Source organism: Macrosteles quadrilineatus, unplaced genomic scaffold (genome assembly GCF_028750875.1).
Source record: "Macrosteles quadrilineatus isolate MER2022 unplaced genomic scaffold, UCM_ALF_1.0 Scaffold_3__2_contigs__length_128488019, whole genome shotgun sequence".
NCBI lineage: Eukaryota > Metazoa > Arthropoda > Insecta > Hemiptera > Cicadellidae > Macrosteles > Macrosteles quadrilineatus.
This window is the reverse complement of record NW_026542596.1, coordinates 3,851,542-3,874,052: the sequence shown is the minus strand read 5'-3', so window position 1 is coordinate 3,874,052 and position 22,511 is coordinate 3,851,542. Positions and strand designations below refer to the sequence as shown.

The 22,511-nt window shown below is 35.5% G+C and overlaps 1 protein-coding gene across 1 annotated transcript in view; it reads left to right on the top strand.

Moving 5' to 3' along the window:
- Nucleotides 1–21,933, top strand: part of LOC128988464 (uncharacterized) — a 37,572-nt gene extending 15,639 nt beyond the window's left edge. Inside the window, exons 2-17 of the mRNA XM_054409769.1 lie at nucleotides 2,178–2,246; nucleotides 11,955–12,163; nucleotides 13,240–13,378; nucleotides 17,227–17,360; nucleotides 19,116–19,305; nucleotides 19,359–19,419; nucleotides 19,587–19,647; nucleotides 19,815–19,875; nucleotides 20,043–20,103; nucleotides 20,239–20,330; nucleotides 20,612–20,672; nucleotides 20,840–20,900; nucleotides 21,068–21,128; nucleotides 21,295–21,355; nucleotides 21,523–21,583; nucleotides 21,865–21,933. Of these exons, the coding sequence (XP_054265744.1) occupies nucleotides 2,189–2,246; nucleotides 11,955–12,163; nucleotides 13,240–13,378; nucleotides 17,227–17,360; nucleotides 19,116–19,305; nucleotides 19,359–19,419; nucleotides 19,587–19,647; nucleotides 19,815–19,875; nucleotides 20,043–20,103; nucleotides 20,239–20,330; nucleotides 20,612–20,672; nucleotides 20,840–20,900; nucleotides 21,068–21,128; nucleotides 21,295–21,355; nucleotides 21,523–21,583; nucleotides 21,865–21,933 (1,440 nt within the window). The 5' untranslated portion in view covers nucleotides 2,178–2,188. The remainder of the gene's footprint in view (nucleotides 1–2,177; nucleotides 2,247–11,954; nucleotides 12,164–13,239; nucleotides 13,379–17,226; nucleotides 17,361–19,115; nucleotides 19,306–19,358; nucleotides 19,420–19,586; nucleotides 19,648–19,814; nucleotides 19,876–20,042; nucleotides 20,104–20,238; nucleotides 20,331–20,611; nucleotides 20,673–20,839; nucleotides 20,901–21,067; nucleotides 21,129–21,294; nucleotides 21,356–21,522; nucleotides 21,584–21,864) is intronic.
- The last annotated feature ends 578 nt before the right edge of the window (nucleotides 21,934–22,511 follow it).

Below are 22,511 nucleotides of genomic sequence, written 5' to 3'. Positions count from 1 at the left end.
TGTCATATGGTCTTTTTTTGGAAAGTATATAAAGCTTTCTTCTCCTTTTTATTCGATTAAAAATGTTTTTTGTAATCCAAGGACTCGATAACTTTGCTTTCCTCAGTTTAGAGTCAACATGAACAGTTTTTTTACTAGTATTAACAACGTTCATTAATTTTTCATAAAAAATACTAAAACAATTGTTTACATCTAATTCAGAATAAATATCTTCCCAGTTAGTATTCTTAAGCTTAGTTTTTACAAGATCAAAATCAAGTATTTGTTTCTTAAGGTTTATGTTATCATCACATGTGTTAACAGTTTTTGTATTGGACAAATATCTAAATTTAAGACCTAGAACACAATGGTCAGTGATACCTAAATCGAATACTCCACTGGAAAACTGTTGCATATATCTATTTCTTACAAACATGTGGTCTATTAATGTTTTTGTAAAGTGAGTAATTCTAGTAGGAGAGTTAACTATGGATATAAACCCATTATTGTTTAGGACACTATTGTAGCTTTCAGATATAGCACTTTCCTCCAAAAGATTAATATTTATGTCACCAATATATATTGCATTATTTTTTATTTCTAACATCAGCTGAGATAAATCTATTAAAAATGAGTTTTCTGGAATTTTTTGTAATCTGTACAGGCATACTAGCTTAAAATACACTTGGTTCATTTTTATATCCAGCAATAAGATATCAGCTGATCTTGGGTTAAAAGACAACTTTACATCCTTACTTTCTATTGATTTGTCAACAAAACACAAAACACCTCCAGCTCTGTATTCATCGTTGCATGAGGTAAAAAGGTTATATCCTGGTATGCTATATAAATTACGCTTGCTATATAAACGTACAGTACTATCTGATAGATCTTTTAAGTAAGTTGGATGGTTTTAAATATATCCGCACTTTCATCGAGATCAATATCGTTGCACTCCAAAAAGCCTTGTACATAGTTGCTACTGTATACACTATTAGTAATGATTTTACACATATTATGTATGCCATAAATTGTACATGTGATGGTTACTTGCAGTAATTTAATTGTTTTGGTGTTATGAGTAAATGTACCTATACTACGCTGGTTAAACCATTTACACATTTAGCATTACATGTTAAAGCTCATAAACAGCAACACGCGGCATGCAACATCGTTTATCACATGTTAAGAAAGAAACAATTACAAGTGTTGTCGAATATGCGATTAGATTATTCATGCAATTGCAAGATTGAAAATTCCTTTTAGAAAATTACCTGTAAACTCTGACCTGTAAAATAACTGATTTAGAAAGAACAATAGTTTTATAGTCTGTTATATAGAATACTATAGTATAAGTACCTCTTAAGATTAGTCATCCGGTTACTCATCCTAAAATTGACAAAAATTTGATAACTATCTTCTATTGTGCATTACCATTGTTTAAACGCATTCCTTCATAGATTTATCATCATTACGTATCAGTGGTAATAGTTTTTATTAAACTGTCAGGTCCACTAATGATTGGGTATGTGGATGAGTTATATATATAGTAACTAGGATTGCTTTCATAGCAATGAAAGCCAGTTTAGCGGAGCTATCATGTTTCATGGTGTTTAATAAAGCAATGAATGAATAAATATATTATAGATATACCTAATACGAAATACAAATGTTCCCACACTATGCACCGTTAGCCTTTACTACCTCCTTCACCACTTCCTACGTGTTGGACCTGTTTCCTCCCCTTCCCATAACATTTAGTATTGCACATTTAGACATGAAATAAGTGAACACAGTACTCGACAGGACAGCCTGTTGCACTTGCCAAAGACAAAACTGGAAACGGGGAAGAAGTTTCTTTGGCCCAAAAAAGTACAATGCTTTGCCACCCACTTTAAAAGAGTACAGTTGTAATAGGTTTAAGAAATGTGTAAAGGAAATGTTTTGAACCGTATAGATAATTTTATTTTTTATTTATGAATAGACTATTGTATTGTTTTATTTAATTGGACCAAAGTTGTCATGAAAAACAGAGTTTGTACTTTGATGAACGCTTGGAAATAAAGACCTTATTTATTTATTTAAATGCTTCTTGCATTGCCCTTTTTAAAAACGTGACTGATCTACATTTGTATATTGCATATATTTAGATTTTTTATAGGATTATGAGGTGTTTAATATTTTATTGTGTTTGGTAGGTTCACCCGCCATGGTACAACCAGCCCTCGGAGCCGCCAGCCTGTGCCTACTGATCTTCCTACTTACTGGTGAGTAACGTGGACCTATCCATGTCATATTCACATACATTTTAGGGTTTTGTACGAATTCTTCGTTAACGTAATTCGTAATTTTTCTATTCAAAATGCAACTGGTGTGGAATAACTTGTTACCTTTTTGGTCTTCACTACGGGAGAGACGAGTTCAACCTTTCGAACATTCAAAACACATTATAATGGTTTGGACAGATTTCCCTTAAGACGATTGTATTTCCTTTATGTAATACATCTCATGGTATCCCTAGAATTAATTTCACCGCCACATGTATCTTACTTCAAGAAAACATAATTTAATCAAACAATTTGATTTTCAATTTAATATTGACACACATGTACTGTATATACATGATCAACGTTTTATAGTCGGCACGTTATTAAATGTTACTTCTATTAAATTACAAATTAATAAAACCACTAGCGCAATTCATTTATCCTTTCAGGATGACAGTAGGGTTCAGTGCTTTAAGGGTCATGATATAAGAGAGAAATATATAAATACGATGAAGGCCTACACTTATTGTACATTAAAACATGCAACTTCATTTACTAAATAACCATAAAAGTAAAACATAATTTGACATTCGTAAGACAGTCATACACAGTTTGAAAGTGTTATTTCTAATTTTACCGTGAATACTAAAATACTGTTTTAGTTAATGGAAGCACTAGGTAAAATCTTTCCATATATACGTGTTCATATAAACTATATAAAACCACATGAACTCCTAATCGTAGAAATTATTACCAGGCTTATACTACATTATAGTACTACCATTCTGCTCTTAAGTTAGGTTTATTATTAGTCCTATTAAATTGTGTAACCGACTGTGGAAAAAGCTGATAACTCGGTTGTTTGTGAGCCGATTAACAAACAAGGCCTAATTTGATTTGTATTTAAATTCACTACATATTTTTTCACCATAAAACAGTTTTCTTAATATTTAAGGTTTTCATGAAAATTTGCATTAAATATTTTAAATGGCCGCCATATTAAAACGGCTTTAAATATTGGAATGGCAATTTTTAAGCTCTTCTGACCTTCTAAACTTCACATTTATACCGATTTTGAAATCTCTATTATATTGAAAAATGCCCAAGATATAAAATAGTTTTTACGAATCACAAACTGACCGACAGACAGAAATCTGGGCATTTTAGACCCATACTTATTCGGCATTTTGTGTTTGTCTTAGCCCAAAGAACATGTCCACAAACAAATGCAGGAATTTTAAATGTTAATTGCTTAGGTACTATTCAAGGTAACTTAACGTTTTATACGTCAAATAGAAGCTAAATAACTTTCCGCTAAAATTGTGTTTCCCGTGTAGCAAGGGAGGAAACTTTGAACTCTAGGCCGTCATTGCGACTCGCACGCCTGACGCCGGAAGCCAGTACGACGTTTACGCGTTTAGAATAGAAGCCACAGTGTTTAATCTTTGGTTCGCAGAGTTTAAATTGATTGGTAAATTGAACACAATTTAAATCTATTTGATAATAAAGAAATGTTGCGTTGGTTTAATGAGTTTCGGGGCACCGTATTGTTTTGAAAGGACATTCACTTGGCCGGCTAAAAACAAGTAATGACATTTTAATCAGAAGCCCGGAAAAAAACCATCTTCAGTTTAACATACCTAAATCTTCACTTCATGATGTTATCCGTATAAGATTAAGTCAATTGTGCCTACAAAATTCAGTTAAGACATCAGATAAACCCGCCAATCCCCCTAAGCGTAGAGACTTTGCCAGTTTTACACTCATATGAGATTGATAAAAGTCTTAATCTAATTAAATGAATCCTTATTTTATCATAATATGAGAACAATTTTGTTCTTTTCCCTTTAATTTGACGTTTAAATAGTTTAATTATATTTTAATAGTCCCCGAGCAACGGCCGTTTAAAATCCCTGCATTCTTTTATAAACTCCCAGTATATATATACCAATACAAGAAAATATTCACATTCAACTTCCCTGCTCTTGTTAGCCATTTTGTAAATTCGAAACAACTTACTTTACGGGGCAGTTAAATCATTCACACTTTAAGCATGCCATGTTTAACCTCATAAACCTAGCGACACGCAATGTCGTTTATCACTTGTTAAGAAAGAAACAATTACAAGTGTTGGCGGATATCCGATTATGGGGTTTTATGGTTTTTTATTGGTTTATGGGTTTGCTAAGATTAAAACCATCTTCTAATAGGGAAAATTACATCTTTGATATTGTGTTACGGGGGTTCCAAATTGAACAGATTCCTTTTATACTAAATTATTTTATTGCACAATATAATTCGAATTTGCCAAAATATCGAAAAATAATGTAAATAACGATATCAGTTTTGAAATTCAGATTACAGTTATTACGAACTATTTTCTTTTATACGCATAAATTAATCTTAGACCCTCAAATACTTGAAACAACATGAATGAAATAAAATCGGTCGATTCTTGAATTGTTTGGAATAGCAGAATGTATTACATTGACAATAGATTTACTACTTTGAAGTAATCATAATATTCTTTATGAAAAGCTTTAGCTACGTGTAACATTAAGTTTTATGAGTAACACAAACAGTGTGATTAAAATACAGTTTTATTAATACCTTAACCACTTGTAAATCATACATTCAAAGAACATTAAAAATACTGCACCCTATAGCATATTTATGTCTCCTATGAACTCTATAGTAAATAACAGTATATATTCAATGGTGGTTATACCATTAAACATGATGACAAAATTATTCAATAATTTATCTGAGTAAAAACATGACTTGGATACTGCTAGTAGAAGGGAATTAAATAATTTTTCTTTAGTGTAATAAGTTGCTCGATTTGATATTTTCAAATCCATAGGAAAATTGCTTAAGTAAAAAAAACCTTGATTTCCTAAAAAAGGAGCAAGGAAACCTTTAACTATGTAAACATAATTCATATTATCTTTACTCATGCCACAGTAGAAGTTAAACTCCAAAATTTTTGCGGACTACAAGCAAGTGTAAATGTTTAGGCTATAAACACTTAATATTTTGTAATACAATGAGAAGTTTACTTGTATTGTTCAATGTAAGTAGATTACACACTTGTGTAAAAAAACTTAACAAAAAATGCATCTGATAAAATATCAAATTCTAAAAAAAGGTTCTTAAGGGAACTATCATGCTTAAGCCTGAGTAAAAAATGAATTTGTTAGCTAACTGATAAATGGGAGTTTTTTTGTTATAATTTGTATTCATTGTCCATAGAAAAAAACGTTTAATTAGAAAGAGAAAGCACAGGAGCCAGTATAAAACATCCTTTCTACAGAGTTTGTGGAAGTGTCTTTTACTGTTGATTGTTTCTCACATTCAGTCCACGCGCTACGACCTTCTCTAACACTTTTATATCCCTCTTGAAATGTCTAACCAGGGCAATGTTACATTCCTTTCTCCCGTAATAGTCTGATATACAAATAGTTAATAGTAAAAACTTATTAAATTGGTGTAAATACATACTTCGTAGCCGTTACGAATAAAACTGATAAATATGATGAGTATTCAGTGAAAGTGAATATCAATATTTTATTTGAACCATTTAACATCTATATATATACAGTGTGACAAAAAAGTCTGGAAACGGTTTAATATCTTTTTAACTAAATCCGTTAGAAAATTCAACCCTTTCACATCAACTTACATGTATAAAAACTACTTTTTCCAAGAATTGTCATTTTTTTACCTGTACCAGGGGACGACCCATGAGGAGTAGGTACATAATCTTTAATGTAAGCATAGGTTGATATGCACATCATTTTAAAGGTCTGGTTAAGTGGAGTTCATTGCCGGAAACCGCGTCAAAAAAGGTTCATCTGTTACAAAATGGTGGCTGTCCAAAGTTCTTGTTGAATATACCTGCACAGGCCTTACTATTGGTAAATACTCGTATTAAACATTAGCTTGAGAGCTTAAACTGTATTTTAAAGTCAACTAGCTCGTAGACTAATAGTATTCAATCTTCAAAACAAATTTAAACGAATTTAAGATTTCCCGGCTAATGTTGATATGAGTAATTTACCAATTCTAAGGCCTCTGCAGGTATTCCGCAAGAACTTTGGACTGCCGCCATTTTGTAACGGATCAACCTTTTTTGACGCGGTTTCCGGCAATGAACTCCACTTGACCAGACCTTTAAAATGATGTGCATATCAACCTATGCTTACATTAAAGATTATGTACCTACTCCTCATGGGCCGTCCCCTGGTGAAGGTCAAAAAATGGTAATGCTTGCAAAAAGTAGTTTTCTTACATATAAGTTGCTATGAAAAGTTTGAATTTTCTAACGAATTTAGTTTAAAAGATATCAAGCCGTTTCCAGACTTTTTTGTCACCCTGTATAATACGCTAAGCCAATTTTTGTGGACAGAACTCCTCTCTCATTTTTGGAACGATTTTGATGATTAAAGTGTTTAAAAAATTGCCCTGATCTGTAGTTTTGCAAAGTGTTTTTCATTTTTTGAAATCTTTATTGGTTTGGGCAGGATCTTCCCAATTCTTCAAAGTTGGATTTTCTCCCATAAGATTAACATGGAGAATCTAAATATTTAATTGGAAACTTTGTCTTCACTAATTTGTGAGAACGGCTGGGCGTAGAAGCTTGGTAGAGGTGTCAAAAGAAAGGTCTCGGTCTGTAGATGAGCCATCAAAAGAAAAACGAAGTAAATTCCCTTATGGCTCTGCCCCAGAAACCTTTTAAGTTCCCTTTCCAGATTTGTTTATATTATCGTCATATGGATAATCTATCTATATATTATTAGGCAAGCATGTTTCTTTAAAACCTTTTTTCTCAGCTCGTGTGCATCGTAGGGAAAATCTACGCATACCGTTGGAAAGCTATTTTCCTGTAGGTGTGCAGAATCCCTTTATAAATTTAAATAGGCTCAAAGATAAGCACAAAAAATGAGATTGAAAATTTGAAAAAATTAACATGGATCTTATGCGTTGCTATGCTGGTTACGAAATAACAACGAAATATAAACAGAAAATCAAAACAAATGGAAGAAACTCCAATCACATGTTTTATTTACAGTGTGGGGTGAAAATAGAGAAGTGAGTACATTACATATTTTTGGTCGAGTTTCGACCACTGGACGACCTCTCGTTTTCATTACTTTTTAATGAAACAGCTGTTAATATTTAAATTGTATTTTAGACAACACATAGTATAGGGAGACTGAGTTTGTCAAAAAGAAGTATTTGCAATGTAATTTTCTGATTTTAAAATTTATTTTGTTTTGCATCATCTCATGTTTTGCAATATTACGTTCCATTACGAAATTATTGGAAAAATCTTAATATTACAATAACTCTTAAAAGGATTTCTTATTGAATTATCTTATACAGTTTGGTGTCTACGTTTTTCACCACTTTTGCCAATATTTTTTCATAACAAGACAGATCATCATAGGTTCATGAGATTATTTTCATACATGTTTTCAATTATTGGAAAAGATTTCGATTGTGTAATACAATACAAAATAATACAAGTGCAGAAGGGCACGTTGCCCATATGAGTTGTAGTCAAAATCAATACCTAAGGTACATAATAGTATATTTTTTTCTTGGATTAATTTGATTTGAAAACTAAGAATCAGATAGAAATAAATTGCTTTCGTAATAAATGAGGTAATGCATCTATTATATCACCCCATGAGATGAATTACTGATAGTTCCTACACGAACATCACAGGGGTCACATCCACTTAATTAACAAACAAGCTGTACTGATTGTAACGTCATTACAAACAACGCTCCACAGTTGATGAGTAGTCAACTGTAATGCATATTATCTCATACTGCAAGTAATATTACTGTCATTAGTGTTACCATGACGACATTCACCCAACCACTAAAGTGAGTGGAGGTGAATTTTGCATAGGTAATTTACCATATAAAATATTTCTAGTTTGAAATGGTGTTTTATGAAAAATGCGGCTATAACCTTTTTTTTATGGAATTTCTTACCTATATTATTACTGATTATTTCAAAACGGAGCTAAACAATGATTTTGTCAATGTTGTAGTAGGGTTGTCTTCTTTAGGATGACATTACTATGTTGAAATCTAAACTCAGTTTCTTTGACGTATAAAAAAACAGTTATTTTCATGAGGTTGTAGGTGGTTCCCACTTTAACTAAATTTATAAGTGGAACTGACTTATGTTCTTGGAGTGAAAGCTTTTAAACCCCTATTTAAAAATATGGAGTGAGAAAGGCTGATGTATAGACACACAAAATTTTCCAGAGTGAATTTAAGTAGATACACGTACTTTTTTGTGACCAAGATTAAGGATGTAATATCAATCATCTAGAAAATTTTTGTGTTTTACTTATAAAATGATTCTAACGACTTTTGAACGTAGAAATAGCTTAGACACTATACGTAATTAAAATACCCCCGCCGCAGCAAACCTGCCGTCTAAGCGAATTTCCATTTGGCCGAATTGATTTTCAATTGATCTATTTAAATAACATAGATTAGGTTTAACGAGTACCTAGGTTTGCTGCTACAAGGAAACTAATAAAGTAGTGTGTTTTTAGTAAAATATTGATAGCTTACTATGAAATAAATAAATTTGCCAAATTTGATCAAAATATATCCATAAACAAGCAAACTACAACATTTTACAATATTCTCCATAAGAATAACATGGGAATTTTAAATTTACCATTTTTTAAGTTTTCTCCGTAACCAATAACCGTACAAAAACACTTTGATATACTGAATTGTTTGTTTTTTTAAGCTCTTTAAGAAGGTTTAGAGAAAAATTGGGAAATTTTGTGTTTTGAGGGTAAGAAGTGAGAAAAACCAATTTTTACCCCATAAAACCCCCCATAAAACCCTGTTCCCATGGTCCGATCATGCTGGATCGCGAACTCATTCAAGTTTATCCCGCCATACACCTTCAAACCAAATTTCATCAAAATCGGATAAAAATTACTCAAGTTATCGTGTTCACGGACACATATATATATATATAAATCTATATATATATATATATACCTATATATATATATACATATATAAAAATTTGAACGAATGGTGTTTTTGGCCTCTGGGGACAGTAAAATGAAAAAGTAAATCGGTCCCGGGCCTAAGTCTTACCATGAGACCTACGGTAATAGCTACTTCCCTATAGGGAAATTCGCTAAAACCTGTAAAAAATAAGTGAAAACTAAAAATTTATTAACTAAATCCAGATGCATATATACCAGTAAATATTTGTGATAGTATAAAACGTACCATAGCACTCAATGTAATATCATAAATCATAATCGTGTAAAATCAGAGTAATGGTTTTTCATAACATCATAAGTGCTTTGCCATGGCTGACAAGTAAAACGGTTAAAAAAATTTCAAACCAAGCATTGCTTGGTGTTGAATAAGTTGAAAAATATAAATAATAGTATTATTAGACAAAGATAATTTGTGAGAGTTCTGTGTCGGTAGTCTGGTCTATGGAAACGCATCATAAAAGTAAGAGGTGCTATTCACAGGCAACAAACTTTGTGCTGAGTTCATATCCACGTTGTCTAATATTGGTACTCACATGGAATTAGTTAACTCACGAATTAAAGCAAAGGTATGGAAATGTAAACTGAACGTGTAGATCTACATGCTTCCTCAACGTATATCACTTCTGTTGCATGGTGTGGTGTACAGGGTTCTATATAGAGTTGAGGGCTCCAAGGTATATAAATATAAACTGAACGTATATATTCACGTGCTTCCTCAACGTATATCACTTCTGTTGCAGGGTGTGGGTGTTAAGGGTTCTACATAGAGTTGAGGGCTCCAAGGTATATAAATATAAACTGAATGTATATATCTACGTGCTTCCTCAACGTATATTATCCTGTTGCAGGGTGTGGGTGTTAAGGGTTCTACATAGAGTTGAGGGCTCCAAGATATGGTACTGGTCAAAAAAAGAACCAGCTTATCTGATGGAAAGGCTGGTCTCCCGCGATGGGTTCCACGTAGAGTTGAGGGCTCCAAGGTACGAAAATGTAAACTGAACGTATAGATCAATATGCTTCCTCAACGTATATCACTTCTGTTGCAGGGTGTGGTGTACAGGTTCCTACGTAGAGTTGAGGGCTCCAAGGTATATAAATATAAACTGAACGTATATATCTACGTGCTTCCTCAACGCATATTATCCTGTTGCAGGGTGTGGGTGTTAAGGGTTCTACATAGAGTTGAGGGCTCCAAGGTACGAAAATGTAAACTGAACGTATAGATCAATATGCTTCCTCAACGTATATCACTTCTGTTGCAGGGTGTGGTGTACAGAGTCCTACGTAGAGTTGAGGGCTCCAAGGTATATAAATATAAACTGAACGTATATATCTACGTGCTTCCTCAACGCATATTATCCTGTTGCAGGGTGTGGGTGTTTTGGGTTCTACATAGAGTTGAGGGCTCCAAGGTACGAAAATGTAAACTGAACGTATAGATCAATATGCTTCCTCAACGTATATCACTCCTGTTGCAGAGTGTGGGTGTAGAGGGTTCTACATAGAGTTGAGGGCTTCAAGATATGGTACTGGTCAAAAAAAGAACCAGCTTATCTGATGGAAAGACTGGTCTCCCGCGATGGGTTCCACGTAGAGTTGAGGGCTCCAAGGTATGGTTGCAGGGTTTGGGTGTAGATGGGTCCACGTGGATTTGGGGGCTCCAAGGTACGAAAATGTATAAAATTAATCTATAAATCTACATGCTTCCTCAACGTATATCCCCCCTGTTGCAGGGTGTCGGTGTAGAGGGTTCCATAGACTCCTCATCCCATTGTAAATTTGTAAGCTTGTTTTTTTGTGTCTAGTTCAAGTACGTCCACACTGATCGCTGCGGTAAACGAAATTTTGTTTATATTATTTTAGGGTTATTTTCATGATTTGTGCTTTACTATTTGGTAATATAACTAGGAGACCAGTTATTGTTGATGATTATATCGTTTTATTTGGTTAAATGAGGTTTTAAATAACTGAAATAACAAGAAACAAATTGTAAACTAACCACAACCTCTACAGTTGGACGTACAGAACTAACAGTAAAATTGGCTTCAGCTGTTCCATAAGGATGACAAATCTATGAGGGCTCCAAGGTACGAAATTGTAAACTGAATCTATAGATCTACTCAACGTATATCACCCCTGTTGCAGGGTGTCGGTGTAGAGGGTTCCACGTAGAGTTGAGGGCTCCAAGGTACGAACATGTAAACTGAATCTATAGATCTACTCAACGTATATCACCCCTGTTGCAGGGTGTCGGTGTAGAGGGTTCCACGTAGAGTTGAGGGCTCCAAGGTACGAAAATGTAAACTGAATCTATAGATCTACTCAACGTATATCACCCTTGTTGCAGGGTGTCAGTGTAGAGGGTTCCACGTAGAGTTGAGGGCTCCAAGGTACGAACATGTAAACTGAATCTATAGATCTACTCAACGTATATCACCCCTGTTGCAGGGTGTCGGTGTAGAGGGTTCCACGTAGAGTTGAGGGCTCCAAGGTACGAAAATGTAAACTGAATCTATAGATCTACTCAACGTATATCACCCTTGTTGCAGGGTGTCAGTGTAGAGGGTTCCACGTAGAGTTGAGGGCTCCAAGGTACGAACATGTAAACTGAATCTATAGATCTACTCAACGTATATCACCCCTGTTGCAGGGTGTCGGTGTAGAGGGTTCCACGTAGAGTTGAGGGCTCCAAGGTACGTGTCCTTCGGCAACTCTGCGCTCCTCAAGTGTGACTACAGCGTCTCAGAGGACGAGCTTCACAAGGTTGAGTGGCTCCATCAGGGTCGCAAAATCTGGCAGTACGTCAAGGGTCGCAGCCCTCCCTATAGGAACTACACCACATTGGGCTCCATCATTGATGTGAGTATTACATCAACACCATAGAGTATTTAGTATAATAGGACTCATATACCCGTAACCTTCTAGATTTTAAGTATATGGCCACCTATATAACAATTATCATAATTAGGTTTAAACAAACTTGCAAAATTTAATGTCATATTATTCTTTGTTCTACAGCAGACTACAATGTGTAGCAAGATTTCAGTTTTTAAAATAAATTTGAATTTATATAAGCCAGAGCTTGTTAGTCAAAATTGAGCCCTCGTCACATTTTTGTCACGTTATATTTATACCGTAACTTGAGTAAGTGTTAAAATTAATTCCAAAGGGTTATGTACATTTACATATACATACATACCAGCATAGCCTATATGTAAGTAAATGTAAAGAAACAACTAAGGTATATGTTAGTTGGCATTCACCTCGGTAAGTAAATAAGGAAACCTTAAGTCTTTAATTTTGGTTGATGTAAAAGAAATTGGAACCCAATCACTTTTCATTTCAGCCAAGCTTTGCCTACCTTAAAGTCTTCAATTGCGATTTATGTGAAAGAAATAAGAGTACAATAGGTTTAAATTTTACAAGCTCTGCCACCTAAAGTCTTTTGTTTTGGTTGATGTACCGTAGGTGGCACGGTAAGACCTAGCTCGACCCGGGACCAATATGATTTTTCATTTGAATGTCCCCAGAGGCCAAAAACACAATTTGTTCAAATTTGTATATCTGTATTTATATATAAATATGTGTGTGTCCGTGAAAGCGATATGTTGACTAATTTTGGTCCGATTTTGATTAAATTTGGCTTGAAGGTGTAGGGGTGATGTACTTGAATGAGTTCGCGAACCAGCATGATTGGACCATGGGATAGAAATAAGGTTTTCTCATTTTCGACCCTGTAAACTAAGCTGTAAGCTATATTTAACCAAAACTTGTTTAACCTAATGTTATTAAAGTGGATCTAAGTGGAAATCCAATCAGGCAAATTGAAATTTTCTTAGTCTGCAGGTTTGCTGCGGTGGGGGTATCAGTCAAAGGCATAACCGTAGTTGGTTCTACTATGGACCCGCTCATGATTGTGTCTATGTTGGTTACAGTTATCACTGAGTGACCGACATCAGGTGCTGTTGACGAACCTCAACTTCGACGCCAGCGGCATCTACACGTGCGAGGTATCTACAGAGACGCCCATCATCTACACCAAGCCTTCCGAGGAGCTGGAGATTACTGTCATCAGTGAGAGCTCAAGATACATTTATTGCACATTTGTTACTTTTAGGGATCAGTTGAAGACGATTTCAGAATTAGTTCCGTCCGTTTAATGTAGGGTCTTGTTAAGGTCGATTCACACACATCAGTTACGGAACGTCACAGACCAGTCACTTCAGGCATGTCACAGTTAACAAAAATATTCTTTAATGGATTTTCTATTGCGCTATCTACACTTATCAGTTGCAGTCCCGTCAGTCGCTCTACCGGCATCCGTCAGTTAATTTCAGATTTCTTTCCACCGATACTTTTGGATTGTTCGGACGCCTGACGGAACTGTTTGAGGTTAGAAAATAGTGTTATTGTAATTTAAATGGTTGTGTTTATATTTTGAGTACTGTTTGTAACAATCAACAAGATAGACAATGATAATTTGACAGAATATAGGTTTATAATTTAACATTTTTGACTGTAAATTACTGTAAATATTAGAGACGGAAGACTGACTGAAACCAACTGACGGACAATTGACTGGGAAAATGCGGATGCAACTGAGACTGAACTGTAACTGGACTGTATCGGAACTGTGACTGAACTGATATGTGTGAATCGACCTTTATGCTTAAATTTTGATTCTTGTTATTTCAGTTAAAACTTAGTTTATCGAAATAAATCGATCCAACTATATAGTAACTAAACTAAATAATAGCTTGTCCTCTGGCACACACAGTAAAGCAAAACCCTTACAATGAGCTCTAAAATGCGCGATTCGAATAAACTAAAGAACTGATGTAGGTATCACATGAGAACGATTGGTAGAAACCGCCAACATAGAAACTTTTACCGTGCACTGTAATAGTTGGCTATTTTATTGTACAATGGCAATGCTATGTGCTACCATAGTCTAAGCTGATGGTCGTGAATTTACATGGTTAACAAAGCCTGAGCTATAGCCAAGTCACTAATTACGCAAATCGCTCTAATTATTCCTTGATTTCACGGGCTTTTTACACGGTTGAGCTAAGCTGTTACTGCAGTTATATACAGTATGTTATTTTATTCAAAAATTATCTATTTTATGCAGTTTCCTAACCAAAGTTTATACATACTTCTATCAATTTGAATTACGCAATGACTCACGCTCGATCCTTCTCACATCTCACAGTAAAAAGCGTTGTATGAGTTTACAAAGAACACTCCTATAGAGTCACGTCCCCGTGTAGTCTCTTGGCATTCTTTTTAATTAAACATGTGGTTAACACGTCAACCAAGCTGCTGTATTTCTTTTATCTTAATGTTTTTTGAGGTTAAAAGGTAGGTTTTTTACTATTTAAGGGCCAAGAAAGTAGAGGTTGGTCGACCAACATAATGCTTAGAAAGACGGACAGGTTGATCAAAAGATTTAGAAAAGTTCACATAAAATCTTCAAACACGAAGAGAATCTTCCGGTTTCTTTACCGATTCAAACGTCTAGACTAATATTGATATTTATGGTAATAAACTATTTATGGTTTTACTTTTTTACTACCATAAATTATTAAAATAAGAAACAAGTAAAAAAAAATACCGGTGTATTAACAAAATGCTCGTCAAAGCGTTTTTTACACGTATTGATAAAAATATAAAGCAATAAATGTAACTGGAACAATAGTTTTAAGTAAGGAATTGCTCCCCACGGAATAGCGATAAATTTAGGTTTATCGTGAAATATTTTACGATCACGGTAGGACTATCTTTCTCTTGGGCCTTGTCAGTGTAGTCTCTTATGATTAGTAGCATTACGAATGTAAAAACATTCAACTGTATTGTATTTTAAAATTTATTTCGTCTTTACTTAAAAAAATAGAGCGAATGACAGAAGTATACATTAATCGCATGCAAATTTTAACACATAATAATAATTCTTTGGGAAAAACATGAATTAAGGGACAATTTTAGATCACGTAGGCTTTTCTTTGTTTGACACCTTTTACCAGCTGTCCTAGATCATTGTGCTTTATTCCGGACAAAGAAACATCAGAGTAACAAAGCTACACATTGTATCTCAGTTTGGTTTCCATTAATATTTGGGATACAATACGCCTTAACCAAGCTTATCTCCTAATAGTGAAACGGTACAAATGTCATCGTTCCTGTATAATGCGCATCCATGCAGTACTACAATAGAATCAACTAACGTTCATGTGACCACATTGTTGTAGAATCGACTAACCATAAAGGTGATAGATTTAATAGCCTTGACTAACAAAATACAAAAAATGATCCTATTTTCTCCTCTTTTGGTTTCATTCCAACCACACTCAATTTATTCATCAGAAGTTTTTCATAAGCGAGTTTAAGCTGGTGAATAAATTAGTTTTTCAAAGCTCCAGCTTATCCCTAGATTAAAACCCACTTTACTGGTAAATTGGTTAAATGCAAATGTTTGCAGTAAAATGCTTTTAATGTAAAAGCACCTGGCTGCGTTTGCTTAAGCGCCACACGCGCTTTTTGCTTGTTACAGTATCTCTCACGAGCCACCTTAATTAACTTGTACATTATCGTCCTATATATCTAAAAATTGATTTAGATTATAGTTAAAATCTTTATAAATAAATGTTTCAACATTCACCTCTGTTAAAAGTGTTTGTTGTTATGTTATGAGTTTTTTCGGAAACATTTTATAAATCGAATTAATGTGATCATTTTAGTACATTTTCCTATACAGTATAGGGAAGAAGTAATTACCGTAGGCGGCACGCAAAGACCCGGTACGGATTTACTTTTTCATTTTGATGTCCCCTGAGGCCAAATAACGATTCGTTCAAATTGTATGTATGTGTTCAGTAATAATTATTATAATCAGCCATTACTTTTCTTTTAAACACTCTTTGATTTCAATTAGTTCATATACATTTGTAACCAGCTGATGTTTAATTATTAACAATGTCCATTTCTCAGTTTAAATGTTGCTTTCATAAAATACCGTTTAAAAATTTTTTCAATCTGTTATTTCTTTTATCCTTACCTAAAATACAGTCCACTTATTAACTATCACAAGGTATGCTAACACTCTTTTTAAATAGTTTTCCCGATTTTTTTACTTAAGGGTAATTTTTATTAAAGCCATCGTGTAGAACTGAAACACTATCTATGTTGCTTTGGAACCATTGTTTGTATTATTATACAAATAATTATAATTAATTATAACTAACAACAGTTACTTAACTGTTACTGAAAAAAAACTGCGCATTTAAAATTCTTACGCTATTCTTATTGAGAAAAACTGTTGTAGTTTGCTCGGTTTTGGATGCATTTTGATATAATTTGGCGAATTTATCTATTTCATGCAATACTATTCCCTTGTTTATAGAAATATCTTAGAAAAAATTCTTTAATCAAATTCATTTCTATCATTGACTCGAATCCACGTGGTCTAAACTATTTTGGTGAAGAAAAATTCACTCAGTAACAGATCAAAGACACCTTTTAGAAATCGTGAATTCATAATAAAATGGTTTATTATTTAAAGACTCTGAACTTATTTACCGTAGGTATTTACCGTAGGTTTCTAAAAAATTGTAGGATGTAGGCCTACATAGATCATATATCAAAATATGCATTAGACTATTTAAAATTAACCTTAAATTAAATTAGAACTTTTCATATGTTGTGCTAGTAATTTTTCAAGATATTAAAGTAAAAGACATGTTTAAAATATATTTATTACACGTGACACCATTGCTTGTTAAGAGTTTCCTTTAATATAAAAATCCATACATGTCATATTCATTTATTGTCTTTAACGGAATTGAACGGTGCATCGCAATATTTATACTATTACTTATAAAAATGGAACACAAATACAATAAAATCTTATGTGGAGATTTTTTTAGAAAACCAAATGGAGGAGCCACGGATAACGTTTCGCAAGCCCGAGTACAGCGTAGGTGACTGGCTACAGGTCAACTGTACTTCCGCCTCTGCTAGACCCACCCCTGACGTCACGTGGCTGATAAATGGGAAAAAGGTGACAACTTACGCTAATTTGGAGTAAAATATAGGATAAAAGGGAGAAAGGCGACGATTCACCCTACTTTGGGGTAAAGTATGGGATAAAAAGGAGAAAGGTGACGATTCACATTACTTTGGGATAGAATATAGGATAAAAGGGAAAATTTTGTGAACTCACCCTACTTGGGAGTGGAAAATGGGGAAATGGTAAGTAACAACTCACCCTACATTTAAGTAGAACATAGGATAAATAGGGAAATGGCGGCAACTCATTCTACATTGGGGGAGAATATGGAAGAAATGGGGAAATGGTGGCAAATAACCCTAAATTGGGGGAGAAATGACAGCAACTCACCCTACATTGGGATAGAATATGGGAGAAATGGGGAAATGGCGGCAAATAACCCTACATTGGGGGAGAATATGGGAGAAATGGCAGCAACTCACCCTACATTGGGGGAGAATATGGGAGAAATGGCGGCAACTAACCCTACATTGGGGGAGAAATTGCAGCAACTCACCCTACATTGGGGGAGAATATGGGAGAAATGGCAGCAACTCACCCTACATTGGGAGAGAATATGGGAGAAATGGGGAAATGGCGGCAACTAACCCTACATTGGGGGAGAATATGGGAGAAATGGCAGAAACTCACCCTACATTGGGGGAGAATATGGGAGAAATGGCAGCAACTCACCCTACATTGGGGGAGAATATGGGAGAAATGGGGAAATGGTGACAACTCATCTTACTTTGGGGTAAGTTATGGGATAAACGAAAACAATGACAACCTACTCTGCTTTGGGGTGGATTTTGGAATGAACGAGAAATAAGTGACAAATCACCCTACTTTGAGGTATATTTTGGTAAAAAAATAGGGCTCTTACTGGCTACTTACTTGTAGGCAATTGTTGTTGGGTTACATCTAAACCCACAATTCGACTAATTCATTTAACCTAATAAGAGTAGTTCAACACACCTTTCTTCATGATGAAAACTTATGCCTGGTTTTATTTTGGGAACTATTTAGTGACACAAAAATTGAATTTGGTGTTTGTATGAACGGATTCTTACATTAAATTTACTGGTTTATATTTAAATTAAGAAAATGTATAACGATTTTCCATATCTAATTCTCATATAACCTTTTACCTAAAAACTATTTCTATAATTCAGGACGTCTCTATAAAGTATATGAGACCCAATTTTTGAGGCGATTAAATATTATTTGAGTTTATCTTTTAAACTGAGCAATTTGTTCCGATTTATAATCATAGATCTAGATTAAATAATATACACTTGAATTAATACTAAACAAAAAATAAATTTATAGTAGTTATTGGACATTTAATTAACAATGCATATACAATATTTTACAATCCTCTTTTGGATCACATACATAGTCAAAAATTTGAAAACCTTGCGCTGCGATAAAACAGTATTACCTTATGCACTAGTACTCAGAACTTGAGTAAATTTTGTCAATTTAAAGTTCTTAAACAAATAAAAAGTACTTAAAAGTTACTTTAACAAAAAATCCCTCATCTATGAACAACCCAACGGATATTATCCATTTATTAATGTATCTAAGTTTTTTCAAAGCGCTAATGTTGAGTAAATATAAAACATTTATTACCAAATGAATAAAAGTACATTATAATTAATTAGTACTATGTATAAACAATGAAAGAGTCGTGGGATATTTTCAATTCTCTAGGTACGATTTCCCTAACAAATTAAACGATTTTTGAATTATCTTTTGCTTATAAAGGTTGACGAAGGATTAATAAGATCGTTCACGGACCAAGTACCATCCACGGTGACAGCCCAGCTGACTCTACAGCTGACAGAGGAACATGTGGACGGCATTGAGCTGACCTGCCTGGCGACCATACCCAAGTATCTGGGCAACGAGGTCCATCAGAGCGAGTACGCCGACCACAAGGCGCAGTCAGTCAAAGGTAAGTGGATATAACACAGTAGAGGTAATTCATCAACTATATTCATACCCTAGTATCTGGGCAACGAGGTCCATCAGAGCGAGTACGCCGACCACAAGGCGCAGTCAGTCAAAGGTAAGTGAATATAACACAGTAGAGGTAATTCATCAACTATATTCATACCCAAGTATCTGGGCAACGAGGTCCATCAGAGTGAGTACGCCGACCACAAGGCGCAGTCAGTCAAAGGTAAGTGAATATAACACAGTAGAGGTAATTCATCAACTATATTCATACCCAAGTATCTGGGCAACGAGGTCCATCAGAGTGAGTACGCCGACCACAAGGCGCAGTCAGTCAAAGGTAAGTGAATATAACACAGTAGAGGTAATTCATCAACTATATTCATACCCAAGTATCTGGGCAACGAGGTCCATCAGAGTGAGTACGCCGACCACAAGGCGCAGTCAGTCAAAGGTAAGTGAATATAACACAGTAGAGGTAATTCATCAACTATATTCATACCCAAGTATCTGGGCAACGAGGTCCATCAGAGTGAGTACGCCGACCACAAGGCGCAGTCAGTCAAAGGTAAGTGAATATAACACAGTAGAGGTAATTCATCAACTATATTCATACCCAAGTATCTGGGCAACGAGGTCCATCAGAGCGAGTACGCCGACCACAAGGCGCAGTCAGTCAAGGGTAAGTGGATATAACACAGTAGAGGTAATTCATCAACTATATTTATACCCAAGTATCTGGGCAACGAGGTCCATCAGAGCGAGTACGCCGACCACAAGGCGCAGTCAGTCAAAGGTAAGTGAATATAACACAGTAGAGGTAATTAATCAACTATATTCATACCCAAGTATCTGGGCAACGAGGTCCATCAGAGCGAGTACGCCGACCACAAGGCACAGTCAGTCAAAGGTAAGTGAATATAACACACAGAGGTAATTCATCAACTATATTCATATCCAAGTATCTGGGCAACGAGGTCCATCGGAGTGAGTACGCCGACCACAAGGCACAGTCAGTCAAAGGTAAGTGAATATAACACAGTAGAGGTAATTCATCAACTATATTCATACCCAAGTATCTGGGCAACGAGGTCCATCGGAGTGAGTACGCCGACCACAAGGCACAGTCAGTCAAAGGTAAGTGAATATAACACAGTAGAGGTAATTAATCAACTATATTCATACCCAAGTATCTGGGCAACGAGGTCCATCAGATTGAATACGCCGACCACAAGGCGCAGTCAGTCAAAGGTAAGTGAATATAACACAGTAGAGGTAATTAATCAACGATATTCATACCCAAGTATCTGGGCAACGAGGTCCATCAGAGCGAGCACGCCGACCACAAGGCGCAGTCAGTCAAAGGTAAGTGAATATAACACAGTAGAGGTAATTAATCAACTATATTCATATCCAAGTATCTGGGCAACGAGGTCCATCGGAGTGAGTACGCCGACCACAAGGCGCAGCCAGTCAAAGGTAAGTGAATATAACACAGTAGAGGTAATTCATCAACTATATTCATATCCAAGTATCTGGGCAACGAGGTCCATCGGAGTGAGTACGCCGACCACAAGGCGCAGTCAGTCAAAGGTAAGTGAATATAACACAGTAGAGGTAATTCATCAACTATATTCATATCCAAGTATCTGGGCAACGAGGTCCATCGGAGTGAGTACGCCGACCACAAGGCGCAGTCAGTCAAAGGTAAGTGAATATAACACAGTAGAGGTAATTAATCAACTATATTCATACCCAAGTATCTGGGCAACGAGGTCCATCAGATTGAATACGCCGACCACAAGGCGCAGTCAGTCAAAGGTAAGTGAATATAACACAGTAGAGGTAATTAATCAACGATATTCATACCCAAGTATCTGGGCAACGAGGTCCATCAGAGCGAGCACGCCGACCACAAGGCGCAGTCAGTCAAAGGTAAGTGAATATAACACACAGAGGTAATTAATCAACTATATTCATACCCAAGTATCTGGGCAACGAGGTCCATCAGAGCGAGCACGCCGACCACAAGGCGCAGTCAGTCAAAGGTAAGTGAATATAACACAGTAGAGGTAATTAATCAACGATATTCATACCCAAGTATCTGGGCAACGAGGTCCATCAGAGCGAGCACGCCGACCACAAGGCGCAGTCAGTCAAAGGTAAGTGAATATAACACAGTAGAGGTAATTAATCAACGATATTCATACCCAAGTATCTGGGCAACGAGGTCCATCAGAGCGAGCACGCCGACCACAAGGCGCAGTCAGTCAAAGGTAAGTGAATATAACACAGTAGAGGTAATTAATCAACGATATTCATACCCAAGTATCTGGGCAACGAGGTCCATCAGAGCGAGCACGCCGACCACAAGGCGCAGTCAGTCAAAGGTAAGTGAATATAACACAGTAGAGGTAATTAATCAACGATATTCATACCCAAGTATCTGGGCAACGAGGTCCATCAGAGCGAGCACGCCGACCACAAGGCGCAGTCAGTCAAAGGTAAGTGAATATAACACAGTAGAGGTAATTAATCAACGATATTCATACCCAAGTATCTGGGCAACGAGGTCCATCAGAGCGAGCACGCCGACCACAAGGCGCAGTCAGTCAAAGGTAAGTGAATATAACACAGTAGAGGTAATTAATCAACTATATTCATACCCAAGTATCTGGGCAACGAGGTCCATCAGAGCGAGTACGCCGACCACAAGGCGCAGTCAGTCAAAGGTAAGTGGATGTCAAAGTTCATAAACTACATTAATTCCTATGTATCTAGACATTGAAGCAAATCAGAACGTAATATAGTTTATAAATAGTAATCTAATTCAATATTAGGGTTAGGAGATATACTCAAACAAGTACCTCGAAGTCAAGTATAGATGAAGGTATCGACCTCACTCACTTATATAGTCAATGCTCATATGTATTAATTTTTAATAACAGGAAAATCAATTAATTGCCAGGAAAACATTAGTTAATACATCATTTATGGCGTTTTTACTGCTTAAATAATCCCTGTGGTCTGGTAGATCTCATGTTCGGTTTCAGAGGTTGAAGTTAATCACTGATGTTTGGGACACAATCAGATTGAACGCTGATTGGAGTTTCGCCAAACCACATAACACAACTCGGGCACGACTTTAACTCAAACTCACGTCCATGTTCAATGAAAATTCAATGATACCTAAACTCTGCTCCG